This window comes from Mustela nivalis, assembly GCF_964662115.1.
Source record: "Mustela nivalis genome assembly, chromosome: 1".
Taxonomy (NCBI): Eukaryota; Metazoa; Chordata; class Mammalia; order Carnivora; family Mustelidae; genus Mustela; species Mustela nivalis.
In genome coordinates this window covers 439,783-458,916 of record NC_139020.1, presented here as the reverse complement: position 1 = coordinate 458,916, position 19,134 = coordinate 439,783, and the positions used below count along the sequence as shown (strand labels likewise).

General features: G+C 60.7%; 1 protein-coding gene across 2 annotated transcripts; it reads right to left on the bottom strand.

Annotated features, from left to right (window-relative positions):
* Positions 1-679: 679 nt before the first annotated feature.
* On the bottom strand, positions 680-17,704 carry FTCD (formimidoyltransferase cyclodeaminase). Of its 2 annotated transcripts, none has more exons than XM_082740141.1 (14): positions 17,586-17,704; positions 16,664-16,847; positions 15,844-15,972; positions 15,022-15,110; positions 14,708-14,887; positions 13,610-13,747; positions 13,311-13,442; positions 7,394-7,455; positions 6,873-7,002; positions 6,624-6,785; positions 3,374-3,417; positions 3,015-3,153; positions 2,029-2,124; positions 680-941 (listed from the first exon to the last, which is right to left on the bottom strand). In XM_082740141.1, the coding sequence occupies exons 1-14, from the start codon at positions 17,637-17,639 to the stop codon at positions 855-857; spliced, it is 1,626 nt and encodes a 541-aa protein (XP_082596267.1). In that variant the 5' UTR covers positions 17,640-17,704; the 3' UTR covers positions 680-854. The 2 variants fall into 2 exon arrangements, with proteins under 2 accessions (XP_082596267.1, XP_082596268.1); XM_082740142.1 differs by having other exon boundaries at positions 680-921.
* Between the last annotated feature and the right edge of the window lie 1,430 nt (positions 17,705-19,134).

The window sequence follows — 19,134 nt, the reverse complement described above, 5'->3', positions numbered from 1 at the left end:
CGGGCCTCTCTCAGCCACATGGTCAGCTTCGCAGCAGCATCTGAATCTGGAGCGGGGGGCTCCCCCAGCACACCCCCTCCCGTCCTGGCCACCAGGCCCTGTGGGGGGTGCAGGAGAAGGCAGAGGGGCTGTGGGCTGGGAGACAGGGGAGCTGTCCTACTGGGACCCACATCGCTGGGTCTTGGCCCCCGGACTTCTGCTGAGAGAGAAGCCTGTGGCCGGGGTCCATTCATCCTGTGAGCCCCAGGTCTGATGCTTTGTCCCCTCCCAGCCGGTCAGGGGAACGCGTCCCCTCTGCAGGAATCCCCAGCGCCCCCAGAGCAGCAGACGCCGGCCACAGCCCCCCACGATTCAGGCAGTACCGGCCTCACCTCCTGCTGCAACTGGATGGGGAAGCGCTGCCGTCAGGCGGGGGCTTCTGTCCCCTGCTGACCCCAGGGCTACCGAGCCGCAGGCGCCTGCCCTGAGCCCGGGGTGCTCCCAGTGACGTGGGGCCCGGCTCAGGCTCCAGCAGCATGTCAACGCGTCTGTGGGACCCTGGAGCCGGTGTGTCACCTCGTGCCACGCCCCCATGTGCCTGACCACCTCTCCCCATGCTCACTCACCTCGGGGTCCCCGAGCTCCTGCCCACGAGCTCAGCCCTTCCCTTCCTCCAGCCCAAACACACCACACAGGCACCGGTGGGTCATGACTTTACTAAAAGCAGCAAGTGACGAGGGGTGAACCTGCCACCCCAAGGGGACCCCAACCCCTGCCTCCGCCCACTCTGGGCCCCAGAGGGACCGTGTGTGGAGGCTTCCAGAAAGGGGGGGACACCGAGGGCGGCCGAGTCCACGCAGTCTCCCCGCCTGCCGTCACTCCTGCCGGGCCTCCAGGCTCTCCAGCACCAGCGCTGCCTGGGTCTTGGCTTCCTGCAGGAGGCCGGAGATGCGCCGGCGGGTCTGACAGACACAGGCCCAGGTGTCAGTGTGCCCCCCCATGTCCCACCCCCAGGCCCAGACCCAGGCCTCAGTCAGTCTGCCCCTGCAGCCCACCACCTCCTGCCAGCCCAGGCCCCCTGCCAGCTCCCTGTGCCCTCTGGCCATGCTCCCTGGCCTATCCGCTCTGGGATGACCCCAAGCCCCCGACCTGGGGACTCCCCAACTCCTCACAGGCCTTTCAGCAAGGACGGGAGGGTCCCTCTCTCTGTCCTGACGTGGGAGGACCACCAGGCCCAGACCCCCACCCTCCTAGTCGTCCCACATTAGCCACTACTGCAGAGGGCTGGGCTGTGGCCTCAAGCCCAGAGTGGATTCTCGCAGCCCGTCTGTTAAGTCAGTCCCCAGTGGTCTCCTGCTGGACAGTGACTTCCCTAAGACCCAAGCTCAGTCCCAAAAAGGCCTTCACTCTGAGCCGTGAGTTTTTCAAGATTGTCACAAAACCAGAGACAGGTGAGTGGTGTCTGAGGCTGGGGAAGGAACGAGGGTCCTCTAATGGGGGGAGGCTTCCTTCGGAGCAAAGAGAATATTCTGGAACATGACAAAGGTGGTGGTCCCACGTCGTGAGTGTGCAAGATGCCCAGCTGTACACTTTAAAATGGAGACTCGCCTACCCTCACAGTCACCTCCACAGCCATTCATGGCAAAACCCTAACAGCTGCTGGAGCTAAGGCCATTTCGTGGGTTGGCCCCTGTTCTCGGAGGGCCCGTGCTGCCAGCACTCAGGGCCTATGCTGGGGGACCCAGCCCTGGGGGGCCCTGCTGGGCAGTTGAGCATGGTGGACAGGCTTGAGCTGGCCAGGGTGCGGCTCCGGTGAGGGCATGGGGGCTCCCCAGTCCCCAGCCAGAGCCCCCCAGGAGGGGAGGTAGAGGTACAGATGACAGCTGCCCCCCCCCGCCTCCAGCAGCCCCAGGAGGACAGCAGCCCCCGCAGAGGCCAGAGGAACGTCTCATCAGATGGACACGCTCCCCGGAGCCGTACTGCAGAGCCGCAGCCCTGAGGCACGCCCGGGTCCCACCACGGCCCGGCCCCCATGCCTCACCCACTCACCTGGTCCTTGAACGCGTCGTCGGTGACGTCCTTCAGGTTGATGAGCACGTTGAAATAAGCCCCAAACATGCCCGTCTCCAGGGCCTTGGCCGCCACCTGCAACAGGCGCCAGGAACGGAGCTGGCCGGCCGCACCCCGGACTCACCGCACCCCCTCCGTCCCCCAGGGCCACGGCTGGGGCCTCACGCCTCATCAGTAATGCCCCAGGGGTCCCCAGGAGGCACAGGGCCAGCGGAGGCCCCGGCAGGGACGTGCAGAACGGCGGGTTCCAGCCCAGCCCTCCAGACACAGACGACAACCCCAGCCTGACGTCCTCCTCTGAGCGCAGAAAACGGGGTCCTGAGGGAGGTGAGGCCTCCCGGCTTCAGGCCTGGGCTACAGCCCACGTTCCTGGGGTCTCCTCCCGGCTTCCCACGTGCGGGCCACGGGTGGGGAGAGCCGGTGGGAGCACGGGGCCAGGGACAAACCCCCAACGGCAGGAGCCACTCGTGCCCAGGGAAGGAGGGGACCCTTGTCTGGAGCCGCGGGACCAGACCCGGCGCACAGCCGTCCTTCTTGGGAAGCCCCACAGCTGCGGTGTTCCGCACGGGCTGAGAGGTCCCCCGCCCACTCCATGTCCCCGACGCACAGGCTGTGCCCCGGGTGCCGTGTGCACATCTGGGGGCCGGCTTCGGGTTTTCCGAAGGGCAAGGGACCATGAGGAGGGAATGCGAGAGGCCAAGGGAGCGGGAGGAGGGGAGGCCAAGGGAGTGGGAGGAGGGGCGGCCAGGAGGGCCTGAGGGCGGCGCCTGGTTTCTGAGTTCTGCCTCTGCCACGCCGCAGGCTCAGCGGAAGCCCTTGCTTCCCACTCTTGAAACTCCTCAAACGGGATCAACAAACGGGCTCTGCTGGCTGAGACTGGCCAAGACCCCCTGGGAAGCGCTCCAGTCCCACGACCCTCCCCGCCGCTCCCCCGCGGCAGGAGCCCGACCCCCTCCGCCCCGTACCTGCAGGTCCGACCGGCAGGCCAGGTTCCCACACACGGCCAGCTCCTGCAGCGCCGGCCACAGCGAGGCCACCGTCTCTGCCAGTGCCAGGGGCACGGCGACCGCCCGCCTCAGCCCCTCCTGCAGGGCAGCCGCACGCCTGAATCCAAGGGGTTGGTGGTCAGGGTGCAGGACACCCAGGGGCCACGTGGACTGCCCCCCAGCTCCACCCAGACAGACAGAACCGGGGTGGACAACAGGGCCGTCATTCTTCCATCACAAACACACCGCCACAGCGGGGGTTAGGTGGCTCCAAGGTCAAGGCCCTGGGCGTCCACCGTCCGGCGAGGCGCCTCCCCCCCAGCCACCGCGACACTCACCTGTCCCTTTCCTCAGGTGTGCTCTTGGGCAGCTTTGTTGCTTCCTGCCAGGAGAGATCATAGAACCCGCGAGGTGAGCAGTGGCCATGGCCCGGAGCCACACGGAGAGTCCGGGCAGCATCCACACCCCCACCCCGGGGTCAGCACTTCTGCAGGGCAGGGGTGCTCCGAGCAGCCCTTTGCAGGGGCCACAGTTTCCAGCAGGAACTGCAGGGGGACGCCCTCAGGGGCCGGGCTCCCGTCACTGCTTGTGTCAGACGACACCACCCTCACGGGGCCTCGGGGTCAGCGGCGTGTCCCCTGTCCCCTCTCACCTGAACAGCTCAGGCCTCCTCCCGCGAGTGGTCACGTGGGCCCCTACACGGGACGGCCCCCCGGCCACGCGCCTGCGTCTGTCCAGGCCTCTCCCTGACACTCTGAAGCCCCATCCTGCCCGTCTGCAGGGGCCCAGGGCCTGGCGGGGGGGAGGGGGGGTGTGTCCTTTCTGGATTTGGTTAAATGTCAACGTGCCTGAGAGCAAGGGAGCCCCGGCCCCGCCTGGAACTTCCCTGATCAGCACCGTAACCACTCCTGCTGGTGGACAAAACCATCCGAGCCTCCCAGGGGCTGCCCGGGCCTCTGCGGCGGCGCCCACCTCCCTCCAGGCCGTCCTCACCCACGCGGGGTGTTAGTCCTGTCCCCGTGAGGCCGCCTCAGCCGGGTCTCCAATGCATGGAGCCGGTCTGGTTTCCGCCGGCCGTCCTTCCACAGTCGCGGCGGCATCCCTCGGACGACGGCTGTCCAGCCGCTCTTAGGTTACCCCGAGCTTTGCTTTCCCCCATCTGGAAACCGCTTCTGCCTTTGGCACAAGACGAGGACGCTTCTGTGTTGTTTTCCAGATCTGTACCTTCCTGTTGGCCCGGGAAGGGCAAAGCACTGTGTCCCCTCACGCGTGTCACTGTCCACGGTGCGTCTCCACGTCGTTCTGAACAAGACCTTCGCTGGCCAGCCTTCCCTTCTGATTAGATTTCTGCTTTTCTACTTCCCTCCGGGGGGTTCCTACTTATCCCCCCGTTTCTAATCTGGGGCGGCCAGCCTTCCATGTCCCCTCGAAGCCCTCCACATCCGCCAGTCACCAGAGCACAGGAGTCTGGGAAGCGCTGCAGGAGACACTCAGTAAGCTCAGGCCGGGGAGGCCCCATAAACCACGACACGTGCCCCGGGAGGAGCAGGGAGACTCCGGGTTCAAGGACAGAAAACTCAAGGCTGCTCCGTCGGGAACGGCACGACCCGCGTGGGGGGCAGCCAGCCCGAGTCCCAAGTGGAGCCTGGTCCCGGTGCAGCCCAAGCCCCAGGTGGCGCCGGCAGTAAGGGAGGTCTGAGAGGGAAGGGAGCCTTGCTCTCCCGGAAGGCACCCAACACCACTGGGCAAAGTGCAAGAGAGGCTCCTGCCACGGTCAGGGAGCAGTGCCACCGGGGCCACCAAGACACAGACCGCGGCGCGACTGCCACGTGCATGGCCTGGGGTTCCGGGAAGGAATCCTTCTACGAATCACCCCCACAGGCTGCCCCGTGACGCCCGGTGACAGACGTCAGAGGCGTGCACAGAGCAGCGTCCCCGGTGCTGACGAAGGGGCCCATGTGTCCCGCTAGGGCTGGCCGGGTGCTGCGACCCAGACGTCCACACATCACACACGGTCCGGGACTTACACAAGTTCGACGGAGGGTTTTTGACTTCATGGTGGCGTGAAAGTGACATGTGTTCAGGAGAACCGGTGCTTGGAACTTGGGATGTGGGTCTTTGCCCAGACTAGTGATGGGCGGTCCTATCCCAAGACTAGGCAGCTGCACGGTCACACTGCTGTTCTGTGGGTCACTCTGGATGTGGTGTTTGGTCAGTACAGAAGCTTTTCAACACTTCCTCATAAGATAGGCCGAGTGCAAGGTGGTTGTGCCCAGCTGTCGCAAACGGAAGTGTTCTCAGCAGCTGAAGGCGGACAAACTGTGATGTGCTGCGTACTGGGTGTCGTAAATGCATATCTGCCTTTCAGTATTTTCAGCTTATGGAGGGTGTATCTGCCGCTACTCCACTGTAAGTCAGGGTAGATCTGTGTGTGTTGTGTCCAGCGCCCATATAGAGAGATCTCTAACAGAACGTCAAGTGACAAGCCCAAGAGGCAACCTAAGAATGCATGTGATGCCATTTGTGCAAGAAATGAGGAGAAAAAGGCAAATTGGATCTATGTCAATACAATAAACATCTCAGGGTGCATGCCCTATGTGCCTGTTTGGGGCATGCAGGGGTGCGGCCGGAGGCAGGACCCAGGAGCCCTCATCCGCTCTCCTCCCGTCCTTGTGAATTTGGAACCCCCTGAAGGTTTGGCCTACTTTAAATAGCAAATAAATGAAATTTAAGTCTAAAAACACAAAAGGTGACCAGTCTCTCTACCTCCTACCCAGAGGCCGTGGGTTTTAATTTAGTTCCAGGCAAGACTCTGATGGTTCCTGTCTGGATACAGCCTTCCCTTGGGGGTGCACGGCATGCCCTGGAGGTCACCGGTGGTCGTCAGAGCCCTGACTTCCCTTTAGTGAAGTCCGGCCCACGAGGCAGCTCTGCCTGTGGCCTGGGGTGCAGCTGGTGGCCCTGAGCTCACGTGTCTCCCGGAGCCTCCCACCAGAACGGCTCTGGGACACAGACGCACGGCGGGGCTCGGTCCTGGACTCGCGTCTCGGATCCTCCTGAGCTACCCCCTCCCTGTCGCCCACCGCCGGACACGCAGCCTCCCTCTCGGGTGGGAGAGCAGGTTCCAACCTGACCGGCCTGTCGCGTGCAGAGTTCCCAGTTCTCCCCGTGTCCTCTCTTTGTCTGGTGGCTGGAAAGTCTTCTCCAGCCTCTGAGACCGTCAGTCACTGGCGCTCCCCTGAGGGTCTCCGCGGCTGGTCCAGCCGGGGTCGTGAGGTCCGGCCGCCGGCCCAGTGCGGGACTCAGAGGCAGCTGAGGACGGGGCACCGTCGCTCGCTCCCACCCCACCTGGCCGCTGCCCTGGAGGACCGCGCGGGCCCACGCCCGGGCGTGGAGGGGTGGAAGGGGGGCGAGAGCAGCCGCCCGCGCTCCACTCCGTGCAGCCTCCCCTGCTCCCCACACCCCTGTGCCTGCCACGGCGCCTGCCCTCCCGCCCGCTCTCCATGACCCCGGGGGACGCCCCCGCCGTCCGCTGACCCCGTCTCCCCCAGACCCCCGCGGGCTGGTGGGGTCCCTCTGAGCACCCACCAGGTAGGCCTGGAAGGCCCGGGCGTCGACGTCCACCAGCGCGGTCAGCTCGGCCGCGGCCGCGTGCAAAGGCGGGATCAGACGCCGCATGGTCGCGTCCAGGTGCTCGAACTGGCGTCGCCCGTAGGTCATGAGGCCGGCCATGGAGGCCAGCGCGGCGCCCTGGGCAGAGAGGAGCCATGCGTGGGACTCGGGACCCCAGGCCAGGTGCCCTCGGGCCGTCCTCGGCCGAGCCGCCCTCGCACTCACCATGGCTGCGCAGGCTGCTGCCACGGAGCCGCCCCCTGGGGCCGCGGAGCGGGCGCCCACCTCACGCACAAAGGCACGCAGGGGCTTGTCCGCCAGGCTCTGCCCAGGCCCGCCCTCGGGGACCAGGTACCTGTGGGGAGGGGCCGGCCCAGCGAGGCTCAGGAGGCGTGGGCGGCAGGGCCAGGGGATGGGGCTTCGGGGGACAGGGAGTAGAGGGCGGGGCCCAGGGTCACTACCGCCAGGCAGTGAGGGCAGGGCTGGCTCAGACCCTGGCCCCTGACCCCACGCCTCTTCCCGCACATGCCCTCTCCAACATGGTGGAGGGAACACGGTCCCAGGGTGCAGAGTGGCCACGACCACGCAGAAGCCCCATGATGATACGTGTCTCACTGTGTCCCCCCAACTGGCCCCCAGCCTCGTGGCTGGCACAGACACCCTGGTGTTTGCTGATGAAGAAGTGACCACACAGAAGGCTCTGGGAGGGCGGCAGCAGGTCTCTGGGGAGGGGGGCAGATGCTCACTCGATGATCCGCTCCTTAGGGTTGAAGGGGGACAGAGAGTCCAGGCCCAGCCGGCTCACCACCTGGAAGGAGGGGCTGGTGATGAAGAGCCCTGTAGCCCCCCAGCCCCGAGGCAGGCCACTGCACCATGGGTCCCACCTGAGTCACGGTGGCGTCCCTGCTCTGGTCCCCCGTGTGTGGGGAGCCAAGCCCAGCAGGCCGCACGCCCACCCACCAGGAGCTTGTGAGCGCCCGCTTCTGGGAAAGCCCCCAGCCCAGGGCAGGCCGCCCCTCAGACTGCCCCCACATCTTCCCCACAGGGAAACCGACCCAGGGAGAGGAGGTGCCCTCATTCCTTGCCACAGGCGTCCAACAAACAGCACCGCACACTGAGCCCATCTCTGAAAGGGACCTACAAAACTAGCCCCTTGGACAAGATTCCTTATGCTTTGGGGGTCAGTTCTCACAACTCTTAAAGCCCTGGAGCTGCCTGACTGACCTAAACATAAGATTTGTTCTATGAGGCAAAATGGATTTTACCTAAATTCAAACTAACATTGGAACAATCTCCATTTGAGATTAGAGTTTTTTCCACCAAAACGTGCTCAAAACACTTTACAGAGCTGTGGGCCAGCAGCCTGGTCCAGCACATCCTGCGCCAAGCAGGCTGTTCACAAAACTGGCAAGTGGCAGGTGCTCCTTGACAGAAACAAGCCAGCAGAGTCCCCAGGAGCGGGGGTGGCCCGCAGGTCTCCCCGAGGACACAGAGGTGGGTAAGAGCACCTCCCCAGAGCCCACCAGAGGTCTTCAACAAGCAATAAAGCAAAGCCGTCCTGGCCCAGAAGACCTCAAAAAGACAGACATTGAAACATGAATTTAAATGCCTCGCTAAGTTGGCAGAAAGTAAAAGCGCTTGTTTAAGGCCAGAAATGACCCAAAATGGAACCAGACAGGCCTGCTCACGCTACGCTGGGCCCACCCTGGGACATCTGAGAGCCTCCGCCAGCCCCTCATGAGCAGGGAGGTCTCGAGTCCTGAAGGATGAGGCCAGATTGGAGGCTCCTAAAAGGTGACCCCAAGGATGAACTAGGATTTAAAAAAACAAAAACTACTGAAGGATACTTCTCAGTTTCTGCCTTCCCTTTGGCGAAATAGGAAAAACACTTCCTGGGAATTCTAACCACAAGCCACGCTGAGAGGTCCACACAGAACTCTCTACCTGTGTAGTTCCAAAGCTCCAAGCTGAGTCTGGGGGCCCCTGTGTGATCAGGTGCCCGAGACCTAACAGAGGCAAATCCAAACTTAAAATCCAAGTGTCCAAAATTACCACAGATAAAGTTGCAAAGAATATGCACCCACAATCAAAAATCACAAAATCACAAAGAAGCACATCACTGTGAGAAAGTCAACAGATGTAGCAATTGGCAAAATCAGACCTTCAAAAACTGCACATATCAGAACTATCAGGGAAAGAATATAAAATGACAGGTTAAGAAATATAGGAGAGCATCAAACACATTAAAAAATAATAAATAAATGTGGGAGAGATAAAGGCTTTTTTTTTTCAGTATGGTACTGGCACAAAAACAGATGCATAGATCAATGCAACAGAAGAGAGAGCCCGGAAACGGACCCTCAACTCTATGGTCAACTCATCTTTGACAAAGCAGGAAAGAATGTCCAATGGAAAAGAGTCTCTTCAACAAATGATGTTGGGAAAATTGGACAGCCACATGCAGAAGAATGGCTTTGGACCACTTTCTTACACCACACACAAAAATAGATCCAAAATGGATGAAAGACCTAAATGTGAGACAGGAATCCATCCAAATTGGAGAGGAGGACATAGGCAGCGACCTCTGTGACCTCAGCCACAGCAACTTCTCTCTAGACACGTCTCCAAAGGCAAGGGAAGCAAGGGCAGAAATGAGCTATTGGGACTTCCTCAAGATCAAGAGCTTTGGCACAAAGCAAAGGAAACAGTCAACAAAACCAAAAGACAAGTGACAGAATGAGAGAAGATATTTGCAAATGACATATCAGATAGAGGGCTAGTGTCCAACATCTATAAAGAGCTTATCAAACTCAACACTCAAAGAACAAATAATCCAATCAAGAAATGTGCAGAGGACATGAGCAGGCATTTCTGCAAACAAGACATCCAGATGGCCAACAGACACATGAGAAAGGGCTCCACATCATTTGGCATCAGGGAAATACACATCAGAACCACAGTGAGATCCCACCTCACACGGGTCAGAACGGCTAAAATCAACACGTCAGGAAACGACAGGTGCTGGCGAGGATGCGGAGAAAGGGGAGCCTCCTGCACAGCTGGTGGGAAGGCAAGCTGGTGCCGCCGCTCTGGAAAACAGCACGGAGGCTCCTCGGGAAGTTGAGAATAGAGCTGCCCTACAGCCCAGCAATCAGAATACTGGGTATTTACCCCAAAGATACAGATGGAGCGACCCAAAGGGACATCTGCCCCGCAGTGTTCACAGCAGCGACGCCCACGACAGCCGGACTGCGGGAAGAGCCCGGACGTCCGTCGGCAGATGCACGGACAGAGAGACGGGGTTCGTCTACACGACGGAATGTGACTCGGCCATCAGAAAGGGAGACGTCCTGCCCTTGGCATCGGCGTGGATGGAACCGGAGGGGACTGTGCTGAGCGAAGTCGGTCCGTCAGAGAAAGACAATTCTACCATCTCACTCGTATGTGGGTTTAAGAAACAAAGCAGATGGACACAGGGGAAGGGAACCTCTCTGGTTAGAGAGAGAGAGACAAACCGTGAGAGACACTTAACTCCAGGAAACAAACTGAGGGTTGTTGGAGGGGAGGGGGTGGGAGTTGGGGGGACGGGGGAGCATTGAGGAGGGCGCGTGATGGGAAGAGCACTGACGAATCACTGAATTCTACCCCAGCAACTATTAATACATATATGTCAACTAAATTGAATTTAAATAAAGAATTATTTAAAAATACATATCTGTAAAGGCAACGCATTGAAACTAGTCAAGGCATTTTTTAAAATTTGTAACATAAATAAAAACATGCATTGCTTAATACTTGTACACGTTACTTGTTAAACTTTGTGAATAAATTGTGTTTCCTGAGGGGGGAAAATGAAAGCATTTTCTTTAAAAAAAAGGGTCAAGTTAGAAAACCGTTACTGGCTGGAATGTCCAGAGAAGCAGGGCGTCTGCATATCTTCCAGGTCGGTCCCCAGAGCACTCGCTACAAAAGGAAAAGCTGCAGGAGTAACAGCATCTTGAACCAAGGACCTGGCAGCAGGGAGAGGACCGGCCTGACCTGGGCTCTGAGGACGGCACATCCCACCTCCTCCCGCCCCCGCCAGGAGCCCACAAGCCCAGAAGTCGTCCGACCTGCGCAAAGCCACTTCCTTTCCTTTTAAACTACTTCAAGGTCATTGAAGGGCAAGGGCAGAGGGAGCTGCTGGCAGCTAAAGGCAGCAGAAGTCAAGGCAACGAAAGATTGCCGTGGGGCTGGGCCCCGGGCGGGAGGGTAAGTAGCTCCGTGGGGGTGAGGGAGACACGGGCGAGATTTGGTTCTGGTCTGCAGATTAGACGGCAGAACTGTACTGATGCTGAATTTCCTGATCTTGATTATTGTACTGGGGTTGTGCAAGACGAATGTCCTTGTTCTTAAGAAATAAAACCTGAACAATTGGAGGTAAAATGGTACAATGCCTTTAACCACTCTGAAGTGGTCCAAAAAAATACATGACAATGTGTGGTTACAGAGAGAATGAGACAGTGAACGGGGGGATGCAAACCAGTGGACAGTGGGGAGCTCGTAAGGGGGCTCCCGGCACCGTTCCAGACCCCGGTACTGCTCCTACACCTTTGCCGCAAGCAGAGAATTACAGCAACATACAAAATTCACACAAAATTTTGCAACAGCTAGAAGGAGAACAGACCTGGCCGTGAACCATATCAGCAGCTTAGAAGCGAGGCTGGAGAAAACCACAGGGAGTGTCTGTGAGAAGTTACTGGACTCCGAGGACACAGAAGAAGTCCTTCAGGAATCAGGGAGTAAAACAAGCCCCTGGAGATTGGGGAGATAACCAGGCAGACTTAGACCTCTTACAGGTCATTTGATTCCAGAAGATGGTAAAGATGTGTTTGCAGGAGTGCTTGGGGGGCTCAGTCAGTTAAGCCTCTACCTTCGGCTCAGGTCATGATCCCGGAGTCCTGGGATCGAGCCCCGCATCAGGCTCTCTGCTAGGCGGGAAGCCTGCTTCTCCCTCTCTCTCTCTTCCAGCCTCTCTGCCTTCTTGTGATCTCTCTCTCTGCCAAATAAATAAATAAATTTTTTCTTTTAATCTGCTTGACGGTGAGGTTCAGGCAACATACAGTAGGAACAGAGATGACCTCGACTGTGTACAGAGCTAAGGTTCCATGTCTGCGGGTATTTAAGACATGTGGGACATTCACAGAAGGAAAATGTCGTACAACTGACCTCGTGAAAATAGTGACACAACAATGTAAGTCTAGAGCAGAGACGATGACCTCTCACAGGACTGCACTGATAACCTCGTCTGTCTTCCCCAGGAGACAACAGACACTGTCGACGTTCATAAGGAGCAAAAGGATTGAAGTATGTCATTTAAACTTCATAATTTAACCTCCTAGAACTAATAAATGAATTCGGCAAGGACGCAGTACATGAAGTCAACACACAGAAGTCCGCGCATTTCCATGCACTAAGGACAGTTCTCTGAAAAGGAATTGCAGAAAGCACTGCATTTACAGTAGCGTCGGGAAGAGTAAAATAGTTGGGCCTTCATTAACTTAACCAAGGAGGTAAAAGACTTGTACAATAAAATCTATAAAACATTGCTGAAATAAATTAAAGAAAATGTAAATAAACAGAAAACCCATGCTCATGGATTGAAACACTTCCTCTGTTAAGACGGCTCCCCAAAGCGATGCAGAATCAGTGCAGTCCTTCTCAGAGCCCTAATGGAGTTTTTGGCAGGCACAGAAAAACCCATCCTGGGCTATGACGGCTACGTAACATTATGACATACTTAATATCAACAACCGCATGCCTAAAAGATGGTTAAGATGCCAATTGTGTATTTTACTACAAAAGAAAAAAATCTAAAAAAAAATTTAACCACCAAAAGAGCTGCCCATTCCCACTAAAAACTACTGTAGCTAAAAAAAAAAAAAAAAAGAAGAAGAAGAAGAAAGAAAAGAAAAGAAAAATCAGGAAATAGAAAAGAAAGAAAATATGTAAGTCGATGCTAAGTAGGTTTATCTTCTCATTTCCATAGCAGGCTGTCAGTGCACTGACAAAAATTGATAGATTAAATTATATATTTGAAAATTCGGGTGAATTTTTTTTTAAAAATTTAAAACCAATAAATCAAAAACAGGAGTAAGTATATTACGTTCTTAAGCTGGAGACCAACCACGCGCGACAGCGTGGAGGCCGAGAAGCACAGATGTGTTTGCTGAATCAGGAGACACAAACCCACGCACCAAACACTTTCAGAGAAACCCATCCCGAGCGCGTTGGGGAGGAATGCCAGCTAAAGTTGGGACAATGGCACCAGCTTCTAAATCACCCGTCACTGTCCGCGGACGGACCCACACAGCAGCATCCCAGAGTGGGCACGGGGCGGCCGCGGGAGTCAGGCACACCCCCCGCCTCCAGCACAGACACCAGAAGGTCCGGGGGCAGGTGGCATGCGTCCCCTCCACGGAGCTTTGGCAAGACCGAACATCTTCTAGAGGACGGAGAAAGCTGCCACTGTCCCCTTACGGTAAGAGCGCGATGTCATCTGAGCACCGGCGCTAAGAGGAGGAGGAGTGGGGCCCGGCCGGCAGACAGGGTGCTCCAGGCCTGCCCCCAGAGCCTCGGGCTTGGTCCCGTGTCCCCACTGGCCCCCACCGGGACCCCGCTCACCAGCCTGATGCGGTGCTCCTCCTCCAGGAGGAAGAGGTTCTCCTTCTCGCAGTAGAAGGCGGCGGCATCCAGGAGGGCCTTCAAAGGCACCAAGCCCACCAGCTGGGAGCCCACCACCGGAAGGCTCAGCTCCTGCAGGGGTCCAGTGACATCCGTGTCTGCGGGAGCTGGACTTCAGATGCCCTGAAGGGTGTCCTGGGGACCCGCCCTGCTCACCTGGAGGGACTTCACCCCAGCTGGCAGGGACACCCACTCTGCTCCCCTGCAGAGGGACCCCGCGACCAGCATGTCCTGCTCACCTGGGCTTCTCTGCAGGTCTCCTCGTAGACGGTATGCAGTGCTGTGACCTCAAAGTCCAAGAGATTTGTGGACACTTGGGCCACATTCTTCTCATCCAGGTACCAGCCAATGCCCTGAACCTTTTTCAGGCGTCCTGGCTACAAAGGAAAAGTCTTCCTCAGCTCGGGCCCTGCCCAGCCCCTCCTGCCGCCTGCATGGAAACCCACTTGCACCCTGCCCCGCAAAGCTGGCTGCACGGGTCCCTCCCCGCACAGACGCCATGGCCCGCGGGTCCTGCAGTGCTGCCCAGCCGGCCGACTGGGGGCCCTCCTCACGCTCCAGAGTTGTCTTCCGTGCCAGCTGGAGGGAGACCCGCCCACCACAGGGAAACTGAGGCCCCCGCACAGGCACAGGCCAGCATCTCGCCCCCACCATGCCCTGGGAGCCTGCCTGCGCCACCCCCCCCCCATAAACTCCTGGGCTCTGTCCCTGCCTTTCCTCCCTCAACCCAGGGGCTGGCTTTCTGCTCCTCACTCCTGGGGCTGGCGCAGCCCACCTGAGCAGGGACCTCCCGCCCTTGAACTCCGCAGGAACCACAAGAAGCCTCTGGGTTCTCCCTCCTTGTAGGTCGCGCTTACACACCACTGCCCGTGCTGCCAGGAAGCCAGGCTCCTGGGGCCTCAGCTGTCTGGCAGGACCCAGGTCCCTGGGGCGGGCAGGGGAGTGCAGGGGGGCGCTGACAGGCAAGACGTCCCCCTCCACCTCCTTCACCAGGTGTCCCTGGGTCTGTGTGTCCAAGTCACACTTTCTGCAAGACCAGTGCTCAAACTAGGGGACAGCCCGTGGTGGGTCAGGGCCCCGGGCCCCGGCGGTTGGGGGACCCTGGAGTTCCTGGGGGCACCTGGGGCTCAGCAGCCGTTTTCCTATCAGAATGGGAATACCGCAGCATTCCACCCGGAGTTCCAGCCACGCCTCCTGCCGAGGGCATGCCCCCTCGAACGCCGGAGCCCCCCCTCCTCACCCACTCGTCACGGGCCTCAGGCTGGGCTGGCCGGCAGGTCCACACCAGGGCTCTGTCCCGGGAGCCCCTCAGCTTCCTCGGGGCGCAGGCTGCTCACCTTGTCGTTCCCACGGCCCTGCTCCCGAAGGTTGAGGGCGATGCGGTGGGCCTGCTCCTTGGTGCTGAGCAGGTTGATGTTGAACGCAATGAGGAACTTCCGCGCCCCCGTGACAGTGGCCCCCCAGCTGGGGACGAAAGAGCTGGGGCCGAAGTCGGGTGCCCATTCGGCCTGCTTGAGCTGTGGGGAGACTCGGCCTAGGCTGCGGTGTCCCCCGCAGGAGGGACGCCCCGCCCAGGTCAGGAGAGGAGGGGGGCGCCCCCCCTTCCCGGGTCTAGCCCTGCCCCCGCCCACCCTGGTGAGGAGACGCGCACCTTCTCAGGGAGGGCCTCATACTCCCCAGCCCGGATGGCCGGCAGGGTCCGGCGACTGGCTGTCCGCGCCGCCTCCCCGTACAGGTACACTGCAAGGGGTCTGGCCAGTCAGGGTCCCAGCCGGCGGGCTGCCCAGAACCCCCACTCCCAGCGGAAAGACGAGGCAGCCGCTCCTGCCAGCCCCAGCCTGGGCGGCCACCCTCCCCCCCATCAGGTCCATGGGATGGGGGCGGGTGATCACGGCTGGACACTCCTCTGCCCACCCAGGGGCAGGGCAGGGCCCCCCACTGCTCCCCTGCCCAGATGTCCCCCCTAAAGAGATCACCGAGATTTTAAGAGTTAGAAGTAGATGTTTGGGATGGAAGCATGTTATTCTGTCTTTCTAAAGAGTATCTTCATTGTACGATAAATAGGACCACAAATTAAGAAGCACAGAGAGAAGAAAACAAAACTCACCACCAACTCCCAGTGTCCCCCCGACAGCGGTGACCGCGTAGGGGACACTGGCCTGTAACCGCAGGGGTGGGGTTTGGGCCGGTCTGCCCGAGCCCGGGCCCCGCGAGTGTAGACCCTGCGCTGCGCACACACCTTGTCCCCCGCTTGTCTCCGTTTGTGTCAGGTTAATAATTTCCTGATTCGGTTAATTCCCCGAAGGGAGCTCAGTCCACTAGGAAGCAGGGACTCAGCTTCGCACGGCACCTGGGCCTCCCCCGCGGCCGGGAACACCGCACACCGGGCCCGCCCTTTGCAGAAAACTCGCGGGCGCCGCCGGGCGGTGAGGGGGAGCCCCTGCCACGGCGGGGTTCCCTTTCAGGCTCTCACCTGGCACAGCCAGCTCCTCCGCCAGCCGCTGGCCGAAGGCCTGGGCACAGAGCACACAGTCGTCCATGCTGACGCCCCTCACAGGGACAAAGGGGCATACGTCCAGGGCGCCCATCCGAGGGTGCTCCCCTGCACAGAATGGGGGCTGAGGAAGGGTGGCCGGGAGCCGGGGGCCCCGGGCAGGGGATCGGGGGGCTCGTGGACCCCGGCCTCCCTGCCCCCAACCTGCCATCCATGCCCACAGCCGGCTGGCCCCGCTGACCCCAGGGCCCAGTGGGGGAGCAGCCGCCAAGCCCTTCGGCCTCAGTGGAAAGCCCCGTCTCCCCTCAGAGCCATGCAGCCCTGGTCAGCGCGGCCGAGCTGAGAGGCCGGTGCGACCGCCTCCTGCCACCTCCCTCCCCCGCAGCCTCCGGAGCGTCCTCCTCACACGCTGACCCTCCCCCGCCCCGGGAGCTCTGGCTCGGACACAGGCTTTCTGACCCCCACAGGGGCCTGACCTCCCCCGCCCCCAGCGGCCAGAGCCCCTGCCCTTTGGCCTGTCCACCGACCTTTGACCCCACCTGCCGCAGCAGAAGTGTTTGGTTCTGCAGCTGCGGACAGGCCGGACTCCGAGTCTTGCTCCCTGACCCCCCGGCCCCCCAGGCCCGTGCGGGATGGCTGAGCCTCACTGCCAGCCGCTCCTGGGCACCCCGAAACACGGAGCGGGGCTCCACGGACCTCAGCCCGGCCCCGTGACCCTGTGGGCGCGCCTGACCGGTCTCCAGAGTCCTCCAGGGCAGGCTCACGGCCGGGCCCCACCCCCCGTGCGGAGGACCCTCACCTCTGTGCTCGCTCATGTCAATGAGCCGGAAGGCCGCCCGGGCAGCATTGAGGGCGCCCTCCACCACGTCCTCGGGCGACCCCACGAACGTGTAGACAGTGCGGTTGGTGGAGGGGCCGGCGTCCACGTCCAGCAGCACACAGCCCGGGGTCTGCGCCACGGCGCGGGAGATGGCATCGATCACCTGCGGACGAACGCCCGACCCAGTGCCTCAGTTTCCCCACGGGAGGAGGAGCAGGAGCTTCGGGCGTGGCCGTGCCTCTCCTGCCGCCCCCAACCTCCGCCCAGACGTGGGCCTCAGGAGCTGGTGCTGAGCATCTGGGAAACCGTCCAAGAGCACAAGCCCAGGGAGGCCCTGCACTGAGCTGTGCTCAAGAAAAGGGAAGCAGGCGGCACCGTCCGGGAGAAACTGAGGCAGGGATCGGAAGCTGGGTGGAGGGGCTGCTGGTGCTCCACGAAGGCCACCCAAGGTCACAGAGGGTCAGCGCCCTGGCCCCCCACGTGGGCCCCAGTGGTAGCAGCTGCTCTAGGGGAGGGGCACAAAAGGCCCAGAACCTTCTGAGGTGGCCGGACAGCCCCGTGGTCGGGAGCAGGGGCTCCGTGGCCCTCAGTGGCCTGCACCAGCTCCATAGGCCTCAGCATCCTCCGAGATAATGGAGAGAATAGCAGAGCCCACCCGATAAGTCTGGGGTTCAACAGCCCTGTGACCCAGCCCCATGGCCAGGACCCCTGCCCAAATGTGCACCCCACAGTCTCTTCCTCACCCCTGCGCAGCCGCTCTGAGCCCCTGCGCTCTTGGGGCTCCTCCCCGTGGGCCGACCACAGGAGGCAGTTCATTCCAGAGAAGAGACCCCCAGCCCCAGGCCAAGCACATGCCTTCCTCCTCGCCCCAAGCCCTGTGCCCAGCTGCCCCTGCACTCACCTCCTGGTTGTTCCCCTCTGAGAAGTTGGGGACACATTCCACCAGCTGTGACATGGTCTGGGCCTGGGTCCTGGATCCTCTCCCAGGGCGGACGCAGGGGGGAGGAGCACTGCCCACCGGCGCCTTTATCCGCCCTCCGGGCCCTCCCACCGGCTGGGCTGCTGATTAACCACCGGTCACGGCAAGGAGGGACCGGCCCCTGTCCCCGTGCAAACACGAGCAGAATAGGGAGCGTGCCGGGCCCCTGTGAGCCAGACCATGGAGGCGGAGGGACCCTCCCACCCGGCTGGGGCCGGCTCCCTTGAAAGCAGCACAGGAGATCAGGACCCTCGGTGGGAGGGGGAGGGGGACGTCCTCCGGGGTGGAAGACTCAGGTCAGCCCAGGCTCCAATCCCGGGCGACTCAGGGCCTGCTGGTGGTTCTTCCTATGACCCTCCAAGTGACCCTGAAGTGACTCTCCTTGTCACCCTCCAGGGACCCTCCATGTGCCCCTCCAGTGACCTCCTAAGTGACCCGCTGCAGCTCTCCATGTCAGCTTGTGAGCTAGAAGTGGCAGGAAGATGAACGCAGTCAGGTGTGAGGCCCGCAGGGGACGCGGCTCTGGGCAGAGGTCAGCTCGCCTCAGTCAGGCAGGAGAGTGGGGGAGGGTCGAATCTGTGCCGCGCGTGGCTGGCCCTGCAGGGTGAGTGGTCTCCCAGCCGCTGGCCACCCTTCCCTGAGGACACAGGTCCTCCCAAAGGGCTGATGTGCCCAAGCCAGCAGCCCAGGGCCCTGCGCCCAGAGAGCCCAGCTGGGTCAACACTGTCTTGAATGGGGTGGACGTTCCCGGTCTCAAAGCTTCCTAACCCAGCAGGGAACGGACGCCTCAGACCCAAGTTCAGCTCCGTCCCGCCTCTCGGGCGCTCTTAGTACCCTGCAGGACCCGCCGGGAGGCAGACCCTTTCCCCGTCGGTCGTCCTCCCCGTACAGGCACCCAAACAGCCGTGGCCACAGGGGACCCCCCAGCCGTGTGGGCCTTGGGACCCCGCCCCCCGGCAGCCGCCACTGCAGCAGCCAGATAAGCCCAGAGACCCTCGAAGGCTGGGGCAGCCGGGTCCTCTCTCGCCGGCCCCCGGGAGAGCGCAGGACAGCTCTTCCACTTCTAGGGCCCACAAAGGGGTGGGGAGCCTCAGCAGGACCTGGCGGACAGCAAAGGCCCCACAAAAGTATTCTTCCAAACCCGGGTTGCAACACCGAAGCTCACCACAGAGAGCCTGCCTCCCAGCGGCGTCCAGAAGCGCCCACTGGCCTGTCTCCGACAGACAGCCCTGGTGCCAAAGTTGTGCGCTCCCCGCAGGCCGCCCGCCTGGCAGAGTCCCCCAGCTGGGGGCTGGCATCGGCGGCCGGACAGGGAGAATGGTGCCGGTCATGGGTTGCGTGGTGCCCAACCCCACAATCGTATGTTGAAGGCCCGACCCCCAGCACCTCAGAATGCAGCTATATCTGGAGACAGGGTCTTTAAAAAGGTAATAAAGCTAAAATTATGTCTGTCATAGGGTGACCTTAATCT